This window comes from Pan paniscus, chromosome 19 (genome assembly GCF_029289425.2).
Source record: "Pan paniscus chromosome 19, NHGRI_mPanPan1-v2.0_pri, whole genome shotgun sequence".
NCBI classification, from domain to species: domain Eukaryota; kingdom Metazoa; phylum Chordata; class Mammalia; order Primates; family Hominidae; genus Pan; species Pan paniscus.
In genome coordinates this window covers 33,247,367-33,271,188 of record NC_073268.2, presented here as the reverse complement: position 1 = coordinate 33,271,188, position 23,822 = coordinate 33,247,367, and the positions used below count along the sequence as shown (strand labels likewise).

General features: G+C 35.1%; 1 protein-coding gene across 17 annotated transcripts in view; it reads left to right on the top strand.

Annotated features, from left to right (window-relative positions):
- Positions 1-23,822, top strand: part of NF1 (neurofibromin 1) — a 278,753-nt gene that overhangs the window by 115,496 nt on the left and 139,435 nt on the right. For 14 of the 17 annotated variants that reach the window (XM_034943231.3, XM_034943230.3, XM_003811980.6 and 11 more), the window contains 15 exons: positions 3,622-3,756; positions 8,163-8,276; positions 11,002-11,081; positions 12,591-12,714; positions 14,240-14,395; positions 15,574-15,823; positions 16,357-16,430; positions 16,662-16,745; positions 18,164-18,604; positions 18,974-19,113; positions 19,399-19,521; positions 19,981-20,064; positions 21,205-21,321; positions 21,832-22,013; positions 22,134-22,345. In XM_034943231.3, coding sequence (XP_034799122.1) covers positions 3,622-3,756; positions 8,163-8,276; positions 11,002-11,081; positions 12,591-12,714; positions 14,240-14,395; positions 15,574-15,823; positions 16,357-16,430; positions 16,662-16,745; positions 18,164-18,604; positions 18,974-19,113; positions 19,399-19,521; positions 19,981-20,064; positions 21,205-21,321; positions 21,832-22,013; positions 22,134-22,345 — 2,316 coding nt within the window. The remainder of the gene's footprint in view (positions 1-3,621; positions 3,757-8,162; positions 8,277-11,001; positions 11,082-12,590; positions 12,715-14,239; positions 14,396-15,573; positions 15,824-16,356; positions 16,431-16,661; positions 16,746-18,163; positions 18,605-18,973; positions 19,114-19,398; positions 19,522-19,980; positions 20,065-21,204; positions 21,322-21,831; positions 22,014-22,133; positions 22,346-23,822) is intronic. The other 3 variants (XM_055101329.2, XM_055101322.2, XM_055101326.2) reach the window with 1 other exon arrangement.

Sequence of the window (23,822 nt, the reverse complement as noted above, 5' to 3'; positions counted from 1 at the left end):
TTTAAACTCTTTGGCCCTTTTTATATGAATGTTGAGCCATAACTTCTCCTTTGTACTTTTGTAGTATTTTTTTAATATTTGAAATGTTTGTCTTAGCACTGATTTTACTATTTGCAAACTAACATCTCCTGCTTTCATAAAATTCAAAACTACCAATAACAGATGTATGAATTTTCACAAATATTTGTTATTTCTCAACATTTTTTATCTTAAGTGGCATGCTGGCTCACCAGATCTTTCTTACATGCCTGTTATTCAGTCACATGGTCTAAATTAACAAGTGGTTTGGGCCTTTAATAGATATCTGAAGACTCTGGTTCATGAATTTCTTCCCAGACATGATTGCCTCTCATCTTTGGCCAGATCACATGTACCAGCTTGTATTCCTACTAATACCTGCAATATAGAAGATCAACTAATGAATGAATGAATTTTTTCTTACATTTCTAATTAAGAAACACATTGCTTCTTTAGCATGTTTTTCCTCACTTTCTGTAACCCACTAAAATTAAAAGGTATTTGAGATGAATTAAATTTATTGGAATTTCTGAAGTCATACATTTCATATTAGGCAACCATGTTGGAACAGAATTTACATGTTGATATTTGGGATTAAGAGGTGACATAATTAAACTAATACAGTCATACATCACTTAATGACAGGGACATGTCTTGAGAAATGAGTGCATCCTTAGTGATTCAGTCATTGTGCAAACATCATAGAGTCTGCTTACATGAACCTAGATGGTTATATAGCCTGCTACATACCTAGGATATATGGTCTAGCCTACTGCTCCTAGGCTGCAAACCTAGACTAAACAGCATGTTACTGTACTGAATACCTTAGGCAGTTGTAGCACAATGGTAAGTATTTGTTTATTCAAACAGAAAAGGTGCAGTAACAATACAGTATAAAAGAAAAAAATGTATAGGACACTTAACACAAATGGAGTTTGCAGGACTGGAAGTTGCTGTGGGTGAGTCATTGAGTGAGTGTTGAGTGAATGTGAAGCCTAGAACATTACACTACTGTAGACTTAAAATTTTTTAAAATTTATTTTACTTTTAATACTTTTGCATTTTTCTCATACTCAGGATCTATACTGTAGACTTTATAAACACTACACTTAAGCTATATCAAATTTATGAAAAATATTTTTATATAACTTTACAGTAGCTTTTAAAATATAAACTTTTAAATTTTTTAATTTTTTGACTTGTAATAACACTTAGCTTAAAACACTTTGTATAGCTAGCTGTATAAAATATTTTTCTTTATATCCTGTAAGTTTTTTCTATTTGAAAATGTTCTATTTTAATTTTTATTTTGAAAACTGTTTTAAGATCTGGGACACAAACATACACGTTAGCCTAGGCCTACATGGGGTCAAGATCATCAATCAGTGTTACTGTCTTCCACCTCCACATCTGCTCCCATTGGAAGGTTTTTAGGGGAAATAACGTGTGGAGCTGTCATCTCTTGTGGTAACAATGCCTTCTTCTGGAATACCTCCTGAAGGACCTTCTGAGGCTGTGTTTCATAGTTAACTTTTTATCTTTAAGTAGGAGTATAACAATACAAAGTATACTATAGTAGGCTGGGCCTAGTGGCTCACGCCTGTAGTCCCAGCACTTTGGGAGGCCAAGGCAAGTGGATCACCTGAGGTCAGGAGTCGAGACCAGCCTGGCCAACATGGCAAAACCTCTTCTCTACTAAAAATAGAAAAAAATTAGCTGGGCGTGGTGGTGCATGCCTGTAGTCCCAGCTACTTGGGAGGCTGAGGCAGGAGAATTGCCTGAACCCGGGAGGCAGAGGTTGCGGTTAGCCGAGATCGCGCCACTGCACTCCAGCCTGGGCAACAAAGTGAGACTTGGTCTCAAAAAAAATATATTATAATAAATACATAAACCAGTAACAGTTATTTATTCTCATCAAGTATTGTATACTATACATAATTGTATGTGCTATACTTTTTTTTTTATATGACTAGAAGTGAAGATTTGTTTACACCAGCATCACTACAAACAATAACGCATTGTGCTTGGACATCATGATGGCTATGATACTAAGTGATAGGAATTTTTCAGCTATGTTACATATTGTCTATCATTGACTGAAATGTTGTTTTGTGGCATATGACTCTATTTACATTTTTTGGAAATGATTCTTAAGGAAAAATTCTGATACCTGCTCATTGTTCTCTGATCTTGTGTTCCTGTGCAATGGCTGCATCAGGGAAGAGCCATTTGATAGTTACACTTAGTTACATCAAAGTAAATAAATTCGTTTAATCAAAGTTTCAGCTTGATCTAAGGTGAAACACCTCAACTTAGAGTGAGGAAAAAAATACAGTTGAAAGAGAGCGAACAGTAAAACCAGAATTTATTAAATCATTTAGTAAAACATTTGCTTTGGGGTCAGGGGGCAGTTATAAAAGCAAACTATTTGGAAGTTTTGCTATTTCTCTTCTGTAGTGACATTCTTGAGTATAAATGTGTGCATTAAATAGCTATTCTTCCCCCCAAGGACTAAAACCCTTCGGTGTTCTTGGGTATAATAACAAATGCATATTTCACTTAAACATTGAGGATAGTTCATTTGTGTTGTAGATATGCATGTCTGCTTCTTAACTTTGAAAGACAGCCTGTTTACCTGGACATTTGTATTATGGGTCCACAGTTGGTACACAGTCTTGTTATTTCTGTATTATATATATGTTTACATAAAGACATTCATTCAGAATCAGATAGTTTTGTGTTCTTTTCAAGGAAAAAAGGAAGGAGATGTTTTATAATAATAGGTGATATTAGCTCTGGAATATAATTGTTGGATTTTTGGTTGAAAAACATTTATAATTATTTTAATTCATCATATGTCTCTATAATTGAAACATATTTTCTGTAAGTTTACCTTTCTGAGTTCTTTGTGTTTTACAAATGTTCTTCAGGCAAAATGCATGCATTCTGTAACTTAAAAGAGGTGGAGTGCCGTCGAAGGAAAAAGCAAATTTTACAATTAAACTAGTAAATACAAAGATTGCCTACATGTTTCATTAATTCTAAGAAGCACTTATTTTTACTCTTCTCTAAAATTGGGAATGTATCTTATTTTAAATGGTGTCTTAAAATTGACAGCAGTTTTTCATTCCTTTTGGGACATCAAATAATGATGCATCTTACAATTGATAATGTTGTAGAGTCTATGAAATACTTGTATGTATGTCTGGGGAATGTTTGTTAAATAAATTACCCAGTGTGTATATTTGTGAGAACTATAGGCCAAATATTTTTTCCCTTATGTTTTTACATTTTAGAAAATAGTTTTTTACATAGATGTTTTACAACCTGATACTAAGCTTTTAGTATTGTAATAGATTTTCATTGTTTTATTAGATTGATTAAAAAATAATATAAATGGTGCAAAAACGATTTTCATTGTTTTGTTAAGCTTAATAATACTGACCTTATGCTTACTATTGAGTGTTTCTACTTATACCACACATTTGGTAGTATAAAAAATAGCTTTTTTCAAAGGTTTTTAATAATAAATTTCTTTTAAAAGGTTGGATAGCTATTATCCTGAGTCTTATGTCTGATACCATGTTTTTGTTTTGTTTTCAGAGTCTTACATTTAAAGAAAAAGTAACAAGCCTTAAATTTAAAGAAAAACCTACAGACCTGGAGACAAGAAGCTATAAGTATCTTCTCTTGTCCATGGTGAAACTAATTCATGCAGATCCAAAGCTCTTGCTTTGTGTAAGTATTTTTTTATGAAATGTCTCAAAATTATCACACTGTTAATTGGGTTTAGCTGAAACGCCAAGACCTTGAGGATAATTTTTAGCTCAAGAGCACTTACTGATCCTTTCTGATCATACCTGAAAACTAAGACGTCTCTAAGAAAACTAATGTACAATGAATACTAATATAATTAGATCAGATTCTTAATTGCCCTTATCATTTCCTAACATTTCTCTTTCTTCTTAATTTCCCTATCATTAAACTAACATACTTTGATGAGATCTCTGTTCTCATCCTATTACTAAGTTATATATTATTCAGGTATAATCCTGGTATGGGGGATAGAAGTGACCATCGATCACAGTGTCTACATCTATACTGTTGGTTTAAAAAATCTCCAGATTGCTTTTGCCAGTTTAGCTTTTCTATCCCCCTTTCTTTGTGTTATCAGCTTTCTGTTATCATTGGCTCTGCCTACAAATACTGTATTGGAAAAAGAATGAGGTGAAAATGGGTGTGGTTAGTACTTGAGTTATTGTGATTATCATTATTATTATTATTTTGAGACAGGGTCTTGCTCTGCTTCCCAAGCTAGAGAGCAGTGGAGCAGTGATGGCTCACTGCCTTCGAACTCCTGACCTCAAGCCATCCTCCAGCCTCGGCCTCCCCAAGTGCTGTGATTACAGGCATGAGCCCCCGTGCCTGGCTAGTAGTCAGTTATTGTCATAACTACTCTTACTGCCTCAGATGATATTAAATTTCTGAGAACATCACTCTGGTACACAGAGTAATTAGGAACAACGCAAATAATAAAAATGAGTCATAATGAAGTGATTAACAGCATGGACGCTGGAGACTACCTACTAGCTATGTGATTTGGATGACTATTTAATCTTTCTATGCCTTAGTTTTCTCATCTGATATATTGGGATCATAAGAGTTCCTATCTCAGAGATACTGTTAGGAAAATTGAAATAGTACATACAATGCTTTAGGAACAATGCCTGGTGCATAATAAGCACTAAATAAATGTTAGCTATTATTGCTATTAATAAGATACAATTTAACACTAATTAATGCACCAAATGTAATAGTTCTATATTGTGTCTTTCATAGGATGACATGTTTAACCTTTGTTGAGCTTCTTCAGTCCCTGGAGAGCAGCATCAAGCAAGGTTTCTTATCGTTTTGCTCAGTAACTGGCTTTTTAAAAAGTGTTAAGGTGCTTTTGATTTTGGTGGCATATTTTTAAAATTGCTGTAATACAGGGAGTTTGTAACTACATGCCTATGATTCCAAGAGTTCTATGAAATTTCATGAATTTTTAAAAAATGTGTATTTATGAGTAATTTTTCTTGGAGAGTGGAGAGGAGAGAAGAAGGAACATTCCCAAAGGATCAGTGACCCCAAAAGAAGGCCTGTGATACTTTAACCCTGAAAAACCCATTCAAGTTTGAAAGTCTAATTAGAATAAACAGATCTTTGGCATGAAAAAATTCCATAAAACCTGTCAGTGAAACTCTATAAAAAAATGAAGTTCCCTTTCTCTTCATTCCTTTGTTATGTGTTACAAGCTATTTGTGGCATTATTTCATCATGAAGGTCACATAATACTAGCAGTACTCTGTTTACATGGTGATAATTCACATTCAAAGCAGGCACCAAACTCACCAATGCCTTTTCTACTAAATGTTGCTTCAAGAAGAATTTAAGCAAAACTTGCCATTTTCCAAGGATCATTTAAAATGGAAATTATTTGCTTTGCTGCCATCTAGTGGTTAATAAGTTTTCTCAAAGTAACCATAAGTACATTAAAATAGAAGATTCGTTGTAAATATTTGACCATTTTGTCTTTTACATAAAAAATCTGAGTCTTAGTAATTTAGGAGGAATGTAGGAATAATTATTAAATGGTCTCAATCATGGTATTTTTAAAGTAATATGATTTTGTCTTCCATTTTAGTACTCTGAATTTCTCAAGCCTCCTAATTACTCAGCTTGCATCGTTTCTTAGATCCCCCTGATCATTTCTCCACACTGAAGTTATGGCAGTCTCTTTAAAAAGCAAATCTTATTATGCCCCCTCTCAGCTTGAAACCTTTTAGTTGAAATTGCTCTTGCTTATGAAGACCAAACTCCAAATAGATCTATAGGGTCGTGCAAAATCTTTCTCCCATCTACCATTTCTTCCACATGTAGCATTACATTTTTTGTCTTCCTTTACTCTATTCATGATGGTCTTCCTTTCAGTCTTTCTAACCACATGCCTTCATACCTCCCTTGCAGTTGCTTTTCCCTCTGCCTAGAATCTGCTTACTCTTCACATAGTAATTCCTACTCATTCTAAGCTATTGTCACTGCACTAAGGAAGCCTCCCTGAGTCGGACACTTTTCCATGTTATAGGCTGTGATAGCAGCATGTACCTTAATAATAGCTCTTATGTGATTTGCATTTTTATACTTGTTGATCTGATTATTTTATTGATGATATCTTCCCCCATGAGACTACATGCTCATGGAGGATGGGAAACACATCTTCTCTTTTTCATTGTTGTGTCTTTGGCATTCAATAAAAATGATTTGGTTTTGGATGAATTTATATGAATGTCAGAAAATAAGCTAACGGTTTTGAATTACAGATATATTGCAGTGAGGGCTTACCTTAGTCATTATAATGGGGAAAAATCTATAGTTAGCAAAATAAAATATGGGACACAAGTTGCATTGGCTTCATATATTCTTCTTTTTTTTTTTTTTTTGAGACAGAGTCTCACTATATTGCCCAGGCTAGAGTGCAGTGGTGTGATCTCAGCTCTCTGCAACCTCCGCCTCCTGGGTTGAAGTGATTCTCCTGCCTCAGCCTCCCAGGTAGCTGAGATTACAGCACCCGCCACCAAACTGGCTTGTACTTTTAGGAGAGATGGGGTTTCTTCATGTTGGCCAGGCTAGTCTCGAACTCCTGACCTCAAGCAATCCGCCTGCCTTGGCCTCCCAAAGTGCTGGGATTACAGGCATGAGCCACCATGCCTGGCCAAACCATATATCCTTGAAGTGCAAATATATGCTTCCAAGTTAAGAGAAACATTTTAGTCTCTAAATAGGTAGGCATTCGGCAGGGCGTGGTCGCTCACATCTGTAATCCCAGCATGTTGGGAAGCCGAGGCAGGTGGATCACCTGAGGTCAGGAGTTCGAGACCAGCCTGGCCAACATGGTGAAACCCCATCTCTAATAATAATGCAAAAATTAGCTAGACGTGGTGGCGCATGCCTGTAATCCCAGCTACTCGGGAGGCTGAGGCAGGAGAATCGGTTGAACCCAGGAGGCAGAGGTTGCAGTGAGCCGAGATCACGCCATTGCACTCCGTTTCAAAAAAAAAAAAAGGTAGGCATTCACATTTTTACATAACGTTAATTTTCTTTGCTTAGTACACTATATTTTTCCACGATGAAAAGGACCAAAGTATGGGTATCTGCCGATGCAAATTCTAGCCTTTGCTTTGTTACCAGCTGTGTGGATTTGGGCAGGACCTTTGTATGGGTCAAGAGGGCTGTACAGGATAATCATGCAATCCTTATCCAACATGTATGTCCTTTACCTTTGATCACAATCATGTATAAGCTCAAAACCAGTAAGTTCCAAACCAGAGATACGTTCTTTAGCCAGTTTACTATTGTTGGAAAAAAAATTATTCCTCATATTGTTGATGTAATTTTTAATGGGAATTAGTGGTTTTTGTTTTCATTAGGATTTTCCCTGGACATTATTCACATTAATGAACAAGTATAGATGTGGATTAAAAGAATCCCTAACAAAAGAAGTTTTGATTTAATAAAATTTTTATTTTATTGAGATAAAAATACTATACCCACATACCATAAAATTCACCATCTTAAAGTTTGCAATGCAGTTGTTTTCAGTATATTTACAAGGTTCTGCAACCATTACCACTATGTAATTCTAGAACTTTTTTTTCTTTCTTTTTTTTTTTTTTTCTTTTTTTCTTTTTTCCAGATGGAGTCTCGCTCTGCCACCCAGGCTGGAGTGCAGCGGTGCAATCTCGGCTCACTGCAACCACCGCCTCCCAGCTTCAAGCGATTCTCCTGCCTCAGCCTCCCAAGTGGCTGGGACCACAGGCGCATGCCACCACGCCTGGCTAATTTTTATATTTTTAGTAGAGATAGAATTTCACCATATTGGTCAGGCTGGTCTCAAACTCCTGACTTCAGGTGATCCACCCGCCACTACCTCCCAAAGTCCTGGGCTTACAGGCGTGAACCACCGCGTCCAGCCTAGTTCTAGAACATTGTTATCACCCCTAAAAGAAACTTGGTACCCTTTAGCAGTCACTGTCTATTTCTTCCTCCTTCTAATCTCTCTCGATTTATTTTTTTCAATTGAAGTTTCCTTTTTTTCCTTGCAGAATCCAAGAAAACAGGGGCCCGAAACCCAAGGCAGTACAGCAGAATTAATTACAGGGCTCGTCCAACTGGTCCCTCAGTCACACATGCCAGAGATTGCTCAGGAAGCAATGGAGGTAAGGGGAAAATGAATTCCAGGTTCTTGAAGGAAAGATTGTAACTATGTACATTCATGATGTTCCTTTGGTGTGTGGTTTCTGTGAGTAACAGGTAGATGTCATTTCTGGAAATGGTATGTTTATGTCTATACATTGTTTTATAAAACTCCATGGAGAAGGAAGGGGTTTACTTGCTTTGTATCACATAGCAATAACATTGTACAAATTCTGATGCTTAATAAAATAGTTCGAGATTTTCTAATTGCAGTTGACTATAAAATTTTTAAAAATATTAAATATTAAAAATACTAATTTTTAAATTGAGACATAATTCACATACCCTCAATTTGGCCATTTTAAGTAGTTCTTTTTTTAAAATTTTATTATTATTATACTTTTAAGTTTTAGGTTGCATGTGCACAATGCGCAGGTTTGTTACATATGTATACATGTGCCATGTTGGTGTGCTGCACCCATTAACTTGTCATTTAGCATTAGGTATATCTCCTAATGGTATCCCTCCCCCCTCCCCCCTAAGTAGTTCTTATTCACACAGTTGTGCAACTATAGCTACTCTCTAATCCATAACATTTTTATCACCCCAGAAAGAAACTTGACTCCCCATTCCCTCATCCCTACCAACTACTAATCTATTTTCTGTCTCTATGGATTTGCTTGTTTTAGATATTTCATATAAATAGAATCATAGAATATGTGGCCTTTTATGTCTGGCTACCTTGACTTAATGCTTTCAAGGTTCATTTATGTTGTGGTATGAATCACTATTTTCTTCCTTTTTATTGCCAAATACTTCATTGTATGGATCTGTTTTGTTCATCTAGTTATCAGTTGGTGGACGTTTGGTGTTGTTTCTACTTTTTAGCTATTACAAATAATGCTGCTATGAACATTTGTGTAAAAGTCTATATGTGGACATATCTCTTAAGTATATAGGAGTGGAACTGCTAAGTCGTGTGGTAACTCTGTTGAACTTTTGAGGAACTGTCAAACTCTTTTTCTGAAGCAGCTGTATCATTTTATATTCCCAGTAACAACATATGAAGGTTTTAATAGTTCTGTATCCTTGCTAACACTTGTTATAATGTGTCTTTTTGATTGTAGCCATCCTAATGTACATACTGTACAAATGTTTATACATACCCAGTAAAAATGTTTATAAAAATGTTTTAGCACTTACTACGTAATCATTGCTTCCATTTGTGTACATTGCTATTGGTCCCGTAAATTGATACATTTCTTGTAGTCTTTTTGGAAGGCTATTTGGCAGGAGCTATACAAACATTTCATTTTTTTATACAAATAATTCAATTTCTATCACTTTAAAAATCTTATGAATATAACTCAAAAGGAAAAAGCTGCACACATAGGTACTTATTGCTCTTAATTATAATAGAATATTAAGAGAGCTTTATTTACTGGGAGGAGAATGGGTTAATATTCAATAGTGAGAATGGTATTTTAACTTGGTGAGCTGTTAAACATTTATTAAAACTTATATAGATCACACAGCAATGTGGAAAAATATGAAATGTCAAGTGAGTATACTGCATTTATGGCTTTGTTAAAACATGGAAAATACAAAAAAAGGAAGGCAATATGAAAAGAAAATTAAAGCCTGGAAAAGGCTAACACATTTTCTTTCAATATGTATTTTTAAAGTTTTATCAAACAAAAATATAGAGAATTTGTCACTTAAAAAAACTAGTGCCAGTAAATTGTACCACGTTTTTGTACAATAGTAGCAAAATTGAATTTTAATTTGTGTTGTTTTTCCTTGATATGAGAGCTATAAATTATATAGCTTTTAAAGATTCTCAACAATTAATTGCAATTTTCATTAAATATCTCAAAGTAATTACAATAAAAATGTTTGAAATAAGATAATATGGGTCTGGCCTTTAAATGTTGATATGTTGACCAAGGACTGAAAGAAATGTCCAGAGCTTCACAGTGTCTGCTGGGTTGGGGGTGGAGGGATGGTGGGAGGAATGTGAATTGGGATTGTAGAATTGGAGTTGAGATAGGATCAGTTCAAAGGAAGAGTTTGTTTTTTTTTTATATCTTTGATGGTTTTAATTTATATAATAATCTATTTATATGTTATATATTGTAAATGAATTATTTAATTCCTGTTAGTGTTCTCTGAGCCAGATTCCAACTTCAGTTCTGTGGTCAATTGAAATACTTTAGAATGGATAATCTGCTATGAAATACTGAATCCATTTTGCTTCCTCTCTCTTGATTTTGAAAAATAATTGCTCTTTTCTGTTACAAGAGACTTTGTGGCAAGTGAGACAGTTTAAGTAAAAACTTAAAAGATAAGTAAATCTTTTGCTGTGTGTATTAATTTTGGCAAGCCTTCTTACTTGGGGATTAACTTTTTGTTTCATAGAGTTCTTTAATATCTATTGAAATTATTTTGTTTGTTTCTTAAAGCAGTTTTTACAGTTATATATTGTTCCGAATTCATCATTTAGCTTTATATGTACATGCCAGTTAGAGTCAGAATGATGGGAATAAAATGATTTCATTCTGTCTGTATTATTCCCTAGAGGTTTGTGTTCACCAGAGTTTCTCTCTTTTTACCTTTTACTATATATTGAAACTACAAATGAAAGAGCTCAATTTCTTAGCATTTATAAAATAAGTACTCCAGTGTTATGTTTACCAAAAATGTTTGAGTGAGTCTTCTCTTTGTCTTTCTCTTTTTTAAAAAATTCAGGCTCTGCTGGTTCTTCATCAGTTAGATAGCATTGATTTGTGGAATCCTGATGCTCCTGTAGAAACATTTTGGGAGATTAGGTATATGTACTTTTATTTTTTAAATTCAACTTTTAAATTTTATTTTGTATTTTTGTCTTGAAATATTAACTCTGTAGTACTTAGTACATTGTAAAACTTACACTTCCAAAGGTTTTATGGTTTTGTATTTTATTTGACTTCAAATTATTAGAATTTCTTGTTTTAACTGTAGGAAAAGTATCACAGCAATTTAGAAAATAAATTTTAAGAATAGTGCTAAATTTTGTCACCCTAACATAAGTACTGTTGTTTGGTATATTACTTTTTTCAGATTTCAATGTGGTTACTACTGTATTTTTAATAGATTTTCATAGTTATAAGCCTAGAATGATAAAATTTTGTAACAATACTGTTTTTTCAGTTTTTTGAACTATGATCTTTCATAAACTTTCTGTAATACCAATGCTTTCGATGAATGAATTAATAATGGACACCTGCTTAGAAGAAAAAAATGTATGCAGAATTTTGTGGTCTGCTTCCTAGATTATATAAATCATTACATTTTAATGAGCATGAAGTCACCACACTGAGGAAAATGTAAATGTGTAAACCTCAAGTTTGCCATTATCTTATAAGAATGGGTGTGCTAAGTTACTTGGCAGCTGAATTAAACCTTACTCTAGAGTAGTGCTGTCCACTAGTAATATAATGAGAACCCCATATGTTAAAGTTTTTTACTTACTACATTAAAGAGTAAAAAGCAGGTAAAATTAATTGTAATTATGTTTTGTTTAACCCGGTGTATATTATCTATAATTTCAACATGTAATCAATATAAAAGTTATTAATGACATTTCATTCTCTTTTTTTTAATAAAGTCTTCAAACTTTGGTGTGTCTTTTATACTTACAGCACATCTCAATTTGAACAAGCCACACTTAAAGTGCTCAATAGCCACGTGTGGCTGGCTAGTGGCTACCATGTTAGACAGTGCTGCTCTGGAGTAGGGATCAGGAAACTTTTCTCTAAAAGGCCAGATAGTAAATATTTTAGGGCTTGTGGGTCATATAGTTTCTGTCATAACCATTCAGTTCTGCCTTTGGAGCATGAAAGTGGCCACAGACATGTGAATGAACGGGCATGGCTGTGTTTAACTAAAACTATATATTTACAATAGCAAGTGATAGGCTAGGTTTGGCCTGTGGATGGTAGCTTGCAGACCCCCACTGTGGAGCACTGGGTTTATAGGCAGTCTCTGCTGTGCATGTGGTTTATTGTTTCTTCTTATGTCTACTACAAGGATGAGATACATGGATAGAAACACTGGGAGTTTAATGAAACATAGGGGGCTTATAAATAAATACTTGCTTTTTTTCTATAACCTGTAGACTTATTTCCTTTGATTATAATGCTATTGACACTTTGATAACTGTTTCTCTAAAACCTTACAAGAAAAACTAAGCTTCTCTAAACTTGTATTCATTATGGGAGAATGCCATTCTTATGTCTGGTTATATCTGCATTAGGTTATTGATGATGCTAGTAACAATGAACTTTATGTTACTGCAGCTCACAAATGCTTTTTTACATCTGCAAGAAATTAACTAGTCATCAAATGCTTAGTAGCACAGAAATTCTCAAGTGGTTGCGGGAAATATTGATCTGCAGGAATAAATTTCTTCTTAAAAATAAGGTAAGCAAAATGACGTATTTAAAAAATGGAAGAATATTTGGAATGGTAATGGTGAGAGATTACTAAAGTGTTTTATAGCCAAATTAGGTTCTATTTCAGCTTCTCCTTCCTCCCAATGTTCTCAAAAGGAAATATGTGTGCAGAGGACAATGACTGGCAAATCAGCATTTTAAAAATTATTCTGAGGCTTTGGCCTTAGAACCACACTGTTGATGAATTCTAGTTCTAGTTGAGTTAAATAGGTCTCTATGGGGCAGGCCTAGGAAAAGTGGGGGCTGCTATAACCAAAGTAGCTTGAGGAGCATATTGTATCTTTACTCTTAAGTTCATACATAAGACATAATTCATACATAAAATTTATTTTAACATATAGCTTCTGTAATTTAAGAATTCTATTATGGCGTAGATTTGGGAGTACTTGATTTAATGGGTTTTTGTCCAGTTCTAGAATCATAGCTCTGAGAAATCGTAAAGACCTAGATCTCATGGCTAGACTAGTCCAGAGAATTATCTATCAAGAAGCAAAAGGGAAACAGTTGAGGGTCCTCAATCTAGATTCATTTCGATTCCTCCAATAAGGGTTTCACCTCTTGAAAATATCAGGAGACTTCTTCGTTGGGGTGGAGTGAAATGTTTTGATTCTGAACTATTGAAACATGGTGAGGTTGTGGAAGATAGAGAAGAGCCTTAAATTTCTTTTAACATATAGTTTCTGTAATTAATCAATTTAGGAATTCTGTTATGGCCTAGTTTTCGGAGTACTTGATTTAATGAGTTTTTATCTGGTACTAGAAGCATAGCTGTGAAAGACCTTAAATGTATGAAACTCATATCCTTTTCAGTATTTACAGCTGTTATTAATAAATTGTCTCTTTAGAAATAGACTAATGGTGAAGTGGGTTTATTCACATGTGACTTATTTGATATGTTAATGTAGTGGAATTTGGCATTATTCCAAAGATACAGAAAGAGATTAGACTTCAGACTTTCATGGCCTCGCCTATGGTATAATCTCCAGAATGTGAGTATGAGGAATCCAGTAATGAATTCATAGTGCCCTGGTAGGCATAGTCACTCTTGTGACATACTTGGTGTATATACATACCAGAGTTAATTACTGGTCCAGAAGAACTTAATCTCAAGAGCCAATTTCTGGTTATCCCAACATGGCACAGTATAAAATCTTATGGAAAAAAAATCTTTGTCATTGAGATCAAATTATAGTTTCCATACAGTAGATTTATATTGTTGATGTTTTACTCATGTTTATGTCAGACTTAATTTATATTTGTAGAATCTACTGTTTCTGATGATTTAGAGAATGGGAAACTGAAAGAAATTTTAAAGAATTAAGTAAACCTTGTTTGTTCTAATGGGTTTCTAGTGAATCTCCTTCAAGTTGGGGCATAGAGATTGAGAGGAGAGGTTTTTTAGGAGAGTCTCAAACAGGAAGACAACTCAAATAAGTGTTTATTCCTCTTGGTTGTCAGTGCTTCAGTAAAGCTTATTTATTTATTTTTTCTAGCAGGCAGATAGAAGTTCCTGTCACTTTCTCCTTTTTTACGGGGTAGGATGTGATATTCCTTCTAGTGGAAATACCAGTCAAATGTCCATGGATCATGAAGAATTACTACGTACTCCTGGAGCCTCTCTCCGGAAGGGAAAAGGGAACTCCTCTATGGTCAGCTTCTTCTGTACTTTTTCTGTATCATTTTATGTGCTCTGTTTGTTTTCTGAATGAAATTTGGTAAATTTCATCTAGGTAATATAGTGTAATAGTGAAAAACTGCTTAGAATCTAGTTCTATTACTGCTCTTTGTGGAACCTTGGGCAAGTTCTTAACATCCTTGTTCCTCAGTTCCTCAACTTTAAAATGGGGACAGTAATAGTTCCTGCCCCAGAGTTGTTAAAGAGGGTTAAATAAAAGGATGTGTAAATAGCACTTGACACTTACAAGCTTTATCTGATAATTAGAATTATTATAAACCTCCACTCCATAAAAAACCCATTCATACCACAGAAGTATAGAATTCGTACCGGCTAACAAAGGTACAGATTTACAGGGATAAAAACAAAGTATTTTGCTTCATGTTAAAGATAAGTGTTTCTGTGATTTGTGTTTGTGTGTATAATTTCTTTTAAATATAAATCATATTTCAAGTGAAAATATCACATCATTACAGAAGAGTTTATTTTCCAAACCAAAACTTTTTTCATTCCTAATTTTTAATGCAACCTTGTTAAGGAAAAAACACCTAAGCAGTATGATATTTACTAATGTCTGTTTTACTTGTAGAATTTGCATTTATTTTATCAATTATTTTCTCCATTTTGTGTTTGGAGAATAAGTAATTCAGAATCAAATGTATCTTCTACAGCAATATTTAGTTCTTGTTTATGCCCTTGTTTCAATGAGTGCTGCAGTGTACTTATTTTATTACTTCCCTATAGCAAGTAGATAGAATTTCCTGTTACTTCCTCTTTTTTTGTCATTTCTAATTGACTGGGAGGTACATTATATTGTTACTGCAGTAGATTTACGTTATGGTGTTTACCTGTCCATGTTAGAATCAGTTTACATTTCTGGAATCTGGAATAGGATAATATCTATTTGATTTGAAATTGAACAGATGGTAGCATTATGTTGGTCCAGATAATCTCATTTCTCATTTGGACAAGATATTTTGGGGTTTGAAAAATTCCTATAATGATTAAAGGAAAAAGCTCTTGTGAGTTATTGTATGCTGAGACACACACACACACACACACACACGCACACACACAGTTTATTGCATTGTTAGATTTTATACATAAAATTACCCAAGTTGCAAATATATGTCTTCCACCCTTGACTCTCAGGATAGTGCAGCAGGATGCAGCGGAACCCCCCCGATTTGCCGACAAGCCCAGACCAAACTAGAAGTGGCCCTGTACATGTTTCTGTGGAACCCTGACACTGAAGCTGTTCTGGTTGCCATGTCCTGTTTCCGCCACCTCTGTGAGGAAGCAGATATCCGGTGTGGGGTGGATGAAGTGTCAGTGCATAACCTCTTGCCCAACTATAACACATTCATGGAGTTTGCCTCTGTCAGCAATATGATGTCAACAGGTAAATGTGAATAGTGGTTTTTTTTACTCAGTCTGCCTCAAAGCACATGGCATCTGATTTTGAGAATGTATTTAAGGTCACTACTTTGTAAGTTTACAGGGGAAATTCAAGTAGCTTACTTGAAATCCTTTTCTGAACAAAGTAAGATGAAAATAAAAAGCATTTGAAATAAATTGTTAGTCTTCCACTGAGTTGTTAATATGCTATACATTTTAAAAATCACTGGCAGTAGATGTTACTATCAGTTATGATTATGTAATTTACTCTGCCTAAGTTGTAGATAGTGAAGTTTTACAAACATTGGCATATGTTTTGAGTAAATTGTAGGTGGGAATAGCTATTTTATTCTGTGGACATTGTAGAGTCCAAGATAAGTACCTTTCCTGTGAGGTTAGTGAAAGGAAGTTTTTGGCTTTATCATTTGAAGCACTTGCTCTGCTCTTCCTACTCCTTTTGGGTGGGGCTTATCAGGTTCTCCATTGGCAGGCAGGGCTCTAAGTGCAGTAACTTGATTTGCTGTTGTATTTGCTTAGGAAGAGCAGCACTTCAGAAAAGAGTGATGGCACTGCTGAGGCGCATTGAGCATCCCACTGCAGGAAACACTGAGGTATGCCCTTAGCAACAGAAACACCCCTCCCAGGCGCCCACCCTCAATTTGGAAGCCTCTTGTTACATATGTGTGATCAGGAATAGCTTTTGAAGTAAATCCAAGATATGTTCATATTACAAGTATAATATCTGAGTATTTAATATACATCAAGTTTGAAACTTGGCTGTAGCTGATTGATGTTTAGCTCTAGACTAAGTTGCTTTCAAGTGATAATTGCCTTCATTTTAGGCTTGGGAAGATACACATGCAAAATGGGAACAAGCAACAAAGCTAATCCTTAACTATCCAAAAGCCAAAATGGAAGATGGCCAGGTAAGTCTGTAAAATTGACTTTTGTCTGTTAACTGATCTGCTAAATATATGTACTTCACTTTGATAATCTTTCAAGAGTCGCTCAGTAAAGTAAACATATAGTTGTGTGAAGACTGATACTTAGTTGTGGTTTATCTAGACCTGTACTTTGTAATGTGGTAGCTACTAGCTATGTGTGACTATTTAACTTAAATTTTAACATAATTAAAATTAAATAAAATTTAGTTCCTCAATCACATAGTAACCACATCGCAAGTACCAGTAGCCACATATGACAATTACTTACTCTATTGGACAGCAGAGAGAGAAAATGTTCCTGTCATCACAGAAATACTGGGCAGCACTGCTAGAGACTGTTTGTTGCAGAGACCATTTCTTTACCTTTTCTTGCACTTTCTCCCTTCATCAGGGTGTTTCACAGAATTTTCAGAAAAGGGGCAACAGAGGTAGAGAAAAATTAACATGGAAACAATTCATTTTGCTATTTTATTAGGTATTCTAATTAAAGAATGTCTTAGGCAGTAGATTGATCCCATAGAGTAAATGAAATTTTAAAATGTGGGCAGTTCATTCAACTATTACTATTGACTATATTATCTGTTACTTTGGAAATTAACGATCAGTTAGTGTTTGTGTGTATTTGATTTGTAATGTTCATATTGCTCTCATTATTAGGTGATTTATAAAAACTGGTTGTTCCTCCATGGTGTTTTTGTCATGCTTAGTTACAATAGGAAAAAGTTATATTTTTACGAAGCAAATGTGTGTACCTAATACCTTTATTTGGAGGGGACATGTAGCTTTAGAATGAAAACTTTTGGGGGGATAACTGTTTTATATAATTACATACCATACAGTTCACCCATTTAAAGTGTCCAATTCAGTGACTGTTTTTAATGTATTCACAGAGTTGTGCAACCATCACCACAATCAAGTTTTAGAACAATTTCATCAATTGAGAAAAAAACCCCGTACCCTTTAGCTATCTCTGCCTCTAACCACCCCCCACCCACTTTCTTGCCTCTCTTCCCCCAACGTCTCTAGCCCTAGGCAACCATGAATCTACTTTCTGTCTTTGTAGATTTGCCTATTCCAGATATATTCTGTAAATGGAATTATAGAATATGCGGGCTTTTGTGATTAGCTTCTTTCACTTAGCATGATGTTTCCAAGGTTCATCCATGTGAAATCAAAACTTTTTAAAAGAAATTTGACACTCGGCTGATTATATTAGTGTATGATAAAAATAGATCAGTGACTCTTTACAAATGTATATGGTAATTTTATGGGTTGATTTTAATGTATATTTTACATTTTTTGTACTTTTGTCATGGAAGAAATGTTGGATAAAGCATAATTTGTCAAGTCTCAACTAATTAAGGTTTAATTCATGCTTTGCACAAAAATTTTGTGTTTAGGCTGCTGAAAGCCTTCACAAGACCATTGTTAAGAGGCGAATGTCCCATGTGAGTGGAGGAGGATCCATAGATTTGTCTGACACAGACTCCCTACAGGAATGGATCAACATGACTGGCTTCCTTTGTGCCCTTGGGGGAGTGTGCCTCCAGCAGAGAAGCAATTCTGGCCTGGCAACCTATAGCCCACCCATGGGTCCAGTCAGTGAACGTAAGGGTTCTATGATTTCAGTGATGTCTTCAGAGGGAAACGCAGATACACCTGTCAGCAAATTTATGGATCGGCTGTTGTCCTTAATGGTGTGTAACCATGAGAAAGTGGGACTTCAAATACGGACCAATGTTAAGGATCTGGTGGGTCTAGAATTGAGTCCTGCTCTGTATCCAATGCTATTTAACAAATTGAAGAATACCATCAGCAAGTTTTTTGACTCCCAAGGACAGGTAAAGTGTTCTCTTATTTTTCACCTTTCTCTATGAATAGAGTGACTTGTTTGAAATAAGCCTTTTTCTTTCAGATTATTTAAATTAGGTACTCACAGTTTTTAAAAATTTCCAAAAAATTGCAGAAAGAAGAGTCATCTCAATGTAGGGGTCAGCTTGCCTCTTAGGAACTCTGGTGTGTATGTGTGCCTAAGGGTATACGTGCCCTGTGTATGGGTACGAGTGTCTGCGTATATCTGTATGCTTATTTGGCTCTATGCCTGTGGGTGCACTTACTCTGTGTGTTTAGATCAGTCAGTTTCATCTCTCTAGGGGGTCTGTCTTCTGGGCATTGATGGCAAATCATTAATGTATTTGTTCTTTCTTTAGGTTTTATTGACTGATACCAATACTCAATTTGTAGAACAAACCATAGCTATAATGAAGAACTTGCTAGATAATCATACTGAAGGCAGCTCTGAACATCTAGGGCAAGCTAGCATTGAAACAATGATGTTAAATCTGGTCAGGTAAGCATTCTACTGAAATGTAGCAGAAACATTTTAAGAGATAAGAAAAACCTCTTACACACTGATACTGGTAGTAATTGATAAAATAACTTGCCATTCTTTACTGCACACAAACTAGGGTGTGACAGTAAGGTAACCAGAAGTTGTGTACGTTCTTTTCTAAATAAATATCTTATTGTTTTTAAACTTACATTTAATTCGTTTTACTTGATGACTAAAGTATTTAGAATGCCTTCTCTTTTGTCTATATCTGATAATTTTTTTATTGTTTATATGTCTATATAGGTATGTTCGTGTGCTTGGGAATATGGTCCATGCAATTCAAATAAAAACGAAACTGTGTCAATTAGTTGAAGTAATGATGGCAAGGAGAGATGACCTCTCATTTTGCCAAGAGATGAAATTTAGGTGAGTTCTCAAAAGAGCAATGTAGGGTCTTGTAAATCTTAATATGTCCAATGAAGTACAGAAAAAGAGTAGATATGCGGTTATTGGTAGAAAGGAGGACATGAAAAGAGAGCAATTTACATGTTTGTTTTTCTCTACATCTCTTCTCAAATTTCCCTAAGCTTTGTGCCTGTGACAATGCTCCCTTTTTCTAAAACTGTGCTATACTTGAGCTAAGAATTTGATTCTATTTCCAATCTGATACCATAACTAAGGGCCATGATGGAGGATAAATATCCATGTTGCTTGTTCCCTTCTGGCTTTTATGGCTGTGATAGCAGTATCTCTTTTATAAAGTCGTCATGTCACTTAGGTTATCTGGCAAATTATTTGCACTATAAGAAATCTTACGTGACTAAAGGTGTGTGTGTGGCTTCAAAAACATTGTTTGCTGTTTCTCTTTTCTCCACCATTCTATAGGAATAAGATGGTAGAATACCTGACAGACTGGGTTATGGGAACATCAAACCAAGCAGCAGATGATGATGTAAAATGTCTTACAAGGTAAAAAAAGAATGACCTTCAAGTATTAGTGGGTTTTACTGTGAGAGTTATAACTACTTAATTACAGCTTTATACTTGTATTTTATGTGTATTTAAACTTTTGAGATGTCAAACTTTTGTGTTTGAAATATGTAAAGACGCTAATCTTTATTACTGCTTTTTTTTGACTGATAGACTTTCAGTAAAATTAAATGTGAAAGAGTGATATGTTTGGGAAGTTAGTGTTGTCAGTTTATGAAGAATAGTCTACAGTTATTGGGAAATAAGATACATAAAACCTCAGATTGCATTTGTGTTATGATTAGATAGATAAAGGTATTATTTGAGGAACTCATTGTGTTGAATCTTTGTAAGAAATAATTTATTTCCTGATTCAAGCACCAGAGACAGAAAAAAAAGGAAGTAATCAAGTCTGCTTTAATGATACTTATTGACACATATCAGAAAGTGATTAAACACTATGGACTGTATAATAAGCATTCACATATGTTTCTTTGACCAAGCCTAGCTTTATAATACAGCCTTCTCTGTCAGGGATTGGTTCCAAGAACCACTCCCCAAACCCCTGCCCACATCTTACTCCCATGAACACTAAAATCCACAGATGCTCAAGTCCCTGACATAAGATGTCATAGTATTTGCATATAAACTATACACATCCTCCCATATATTTTTAATTATCTTTAGATTACTTATAATATCTAATACAATATAAATGTTGTATAAATAATTGTTATACTATATTGTTTAGGGAATAACAACAACAAAAAATCTGTACATGTTGAGTACAGATGAAACCCTCCTTTTTTTTCCCCCAAATATTTTCAATCCATGGGTGGTTGAATCCATGGATATAGAACTCACTGATACAGAGGGCCCATTGTACATGCTTCTGATTTAAGGTAGCCATTTTGCCAAGATTACTTTGTAGAAAGTAAGTATTACCTTCTCCCCATTTGAGATGATTTTGTATTCTGGGATCTGCATATTAACTCAAATTATTTGGGTTGTGCTAATAATTTGTTTAATGAAATAGGTAGTTCCTAAGGTTTATATCTGTTAGTAAGAGGTTTATTTGAGGGGAAGTGAAAGAACTTGAAAGATTCATGGTCTCTAAATTTTTTTTTTTTTTTTTCCCAGAGATTTGGACCAGGCAAGCATGGAAGCAGTAGTTTCACTTCTAGCTGGTCTCCCTCTGCAGCCTGAAGAAGGAGATGGTGTGGAATTGATGGAAGCCAAATCACAGTTATTTCTTAAGTAAATTTCAGTCACCAAAAAACATAAAGCAAAAAGCAAATAAAGCCCCCCACCACACAAAAAAAGCAAAGAAATAATACCCATGACAGGACTAGGATAGGAAAATAACTGTGTTTTGTGATTTTTTTAAAGAAAATAATATGATCAGTGAAATTTTGCTTATAATAAAACCCAGATTGCTTCATTAAGTCATTTACAAAAGTGACATTGTCTAAGCTGTTTGGACCACTAATTTTATATACTAACATTAAAAGTGACACATTTACCAGGTAACATTGCATCTATTTGATGCTTATGTTATGAAAGGTATACTAGGCTATATCAGGTAAAATCATGTCCAACATAGCACACTTCATAATAAGCCACCCTGGCTGATTATCCCGAGAGAGGAGAGAAACAGTTAACCCAGGGCCATTCACACCATGCACATATGATTGTTTTGGAATGTCTGGTTAGCTTTCTAGTTGATACGGCCTTCGCTATGTAAAGGTCAGTCTTTTTATTTCTCAGATACTTCACATTATTTATGAACCTTTTGAATGACTGCAGTGAAGTTGAAGATGAAAGTGCGCAAACAGGTGGCAGGAAACGTGGCATGTCTCGGAGGCTGGCATCACTGAGGCACTGTACGGTCCTTGCAATGTCAAACTTACTCAATGCCAACGTAGACAGTGGTCTCATGCACTCCATAGGTGAGATCAAATGAAAGTTTCATATAGAAATACAAAACCTAGAGAACTGGCATGTAAGAGAAGCAAAAATTACTTCAGCAAGGCCATGTTAGTAAATTTGCATGTGTTTGTCCACATTAGGCTTAGGTTACCACAAGGATCTCCAGACAAGAGCTACATTTATGGAAGTTCTGACAAAAATCCTTCAACAAGGCACAGAATTTGACACACTTGCAGAAACGGTATTGGCTGATCGGTTTGAGAGATTGGTGGAACTGGTCACAATGATGGGTGATCAAGGAGAACTCCCTATAGCGATGGCTCTGGCCAATGTGGTTCCTTGTTCTCAGTGGGTAAGTGATTAGAGTAAGTGGAGAAGAAAAGTGCCTGGCACATAGCAAATCCTTCAGAATATATTTGTTCAATAAATGTTTGTTGAATGAATTGATAAAATTTTAGAGCCAGAAGAAAGATGTTTAGTTAGGTGATTTTTCAGCTGTAGGGAAGTAGTTGGCACCACTAGACCTGACTAGTGTTCTGTATCATTTCATCCTACTAAAAAATTCCATTTAAACGCATTAAAAATCACTGATCTACTCTGGTGTCTTCATATATTTGATAAGGTAATTAGGTTAAACCTAATTTTAGTTAGTTGTTGCAATGCTGGAATTGGAATCCACGATTTGTGCCTGTTTACTACCTCCAGTTTGCTATTCTTTTCCCCATAATGTCTTATACAGTTTTTTAAAAATTTAAGCACTATATTTGCATTTGATATTATGATATTGTTTATTTTAAACACTGAAAGCGTCATATGGCTATGTCTCTCTCTTAATTTAATGAAAAATTTTCCTCAAATCACATCATTCTTAATACATGCTAAAACATTGAGAAGGGTTGTTGTTCCTTTCCAGTGTTAAAAGGCTATTTGCTTTTTAGTGTACCAAAACTGATTTCAGTTATAGTAAATTATGACTAATAAGGTAATCTGTCCTTGTTAACAAGTCTGTATTTGTTATACCTGTACTTAAAGTAAAATTCAAACTCCTTATCCTGTCCTACAAGGCTCTACCTGATCTGGGCCCTACCTCATCTCTAACATCATCTTATGCTATTTTCTTTCTTGTTCACCAAAGCCACACCAGCTACCTTTCTGTCCCTCCTTGTTAGACTTATTTCTGCTTTAGAGCACCGTTGCTGCTGCCACCACCTGAAGTGCTTCTCTTCTGGTATTTTATTTTGGTGAGAACACCTGGCATGAGATCTACCCTCTAACAGATTTTTAAGTGTATAATACAGTATTGCTGTCTGTAGGCACAATGCTGCACAGCAGATCTCTAGAACTTACCTTGTATAATTGAAATTTTATACTCATTGATTAGCAACTGCCCCAAATTATTGAAACCTCCTTGAAGCCTAAAATTCAGAAATGTTCAAATGTTTTGAAAATGGATATTCTGAATTATCTTATTAGCATCTACCTATAATTAGCACTGAAAATAGTAATTTTTTTAATAAAGAATCAGTTAAGAGCTGGGTGTGGTGGCTCACGCCTGTAATCCCAGCACTTTGGGAGGCTGAGGCAGGAGGATCACATGGTCGGGAGATCGAGACCATCCTGGCTAACACCGTGAAACCCTGTCTCTACTAAAAAAATACAAAAAAATCAGCTGGGCGTGGTGGCAGGTGCCAATAGTCCCAGTTACTTGGGAGGCTGAGGCAGGAGAATGGCGTGAACCCAGGAGGGTTGCAGTGAGCCAAGATCACGCCACTGCACTCCAGCCTGGGCGACAGAGCGAGACTCTGTCTCAAAAAAAAAAAAAAAAAAAA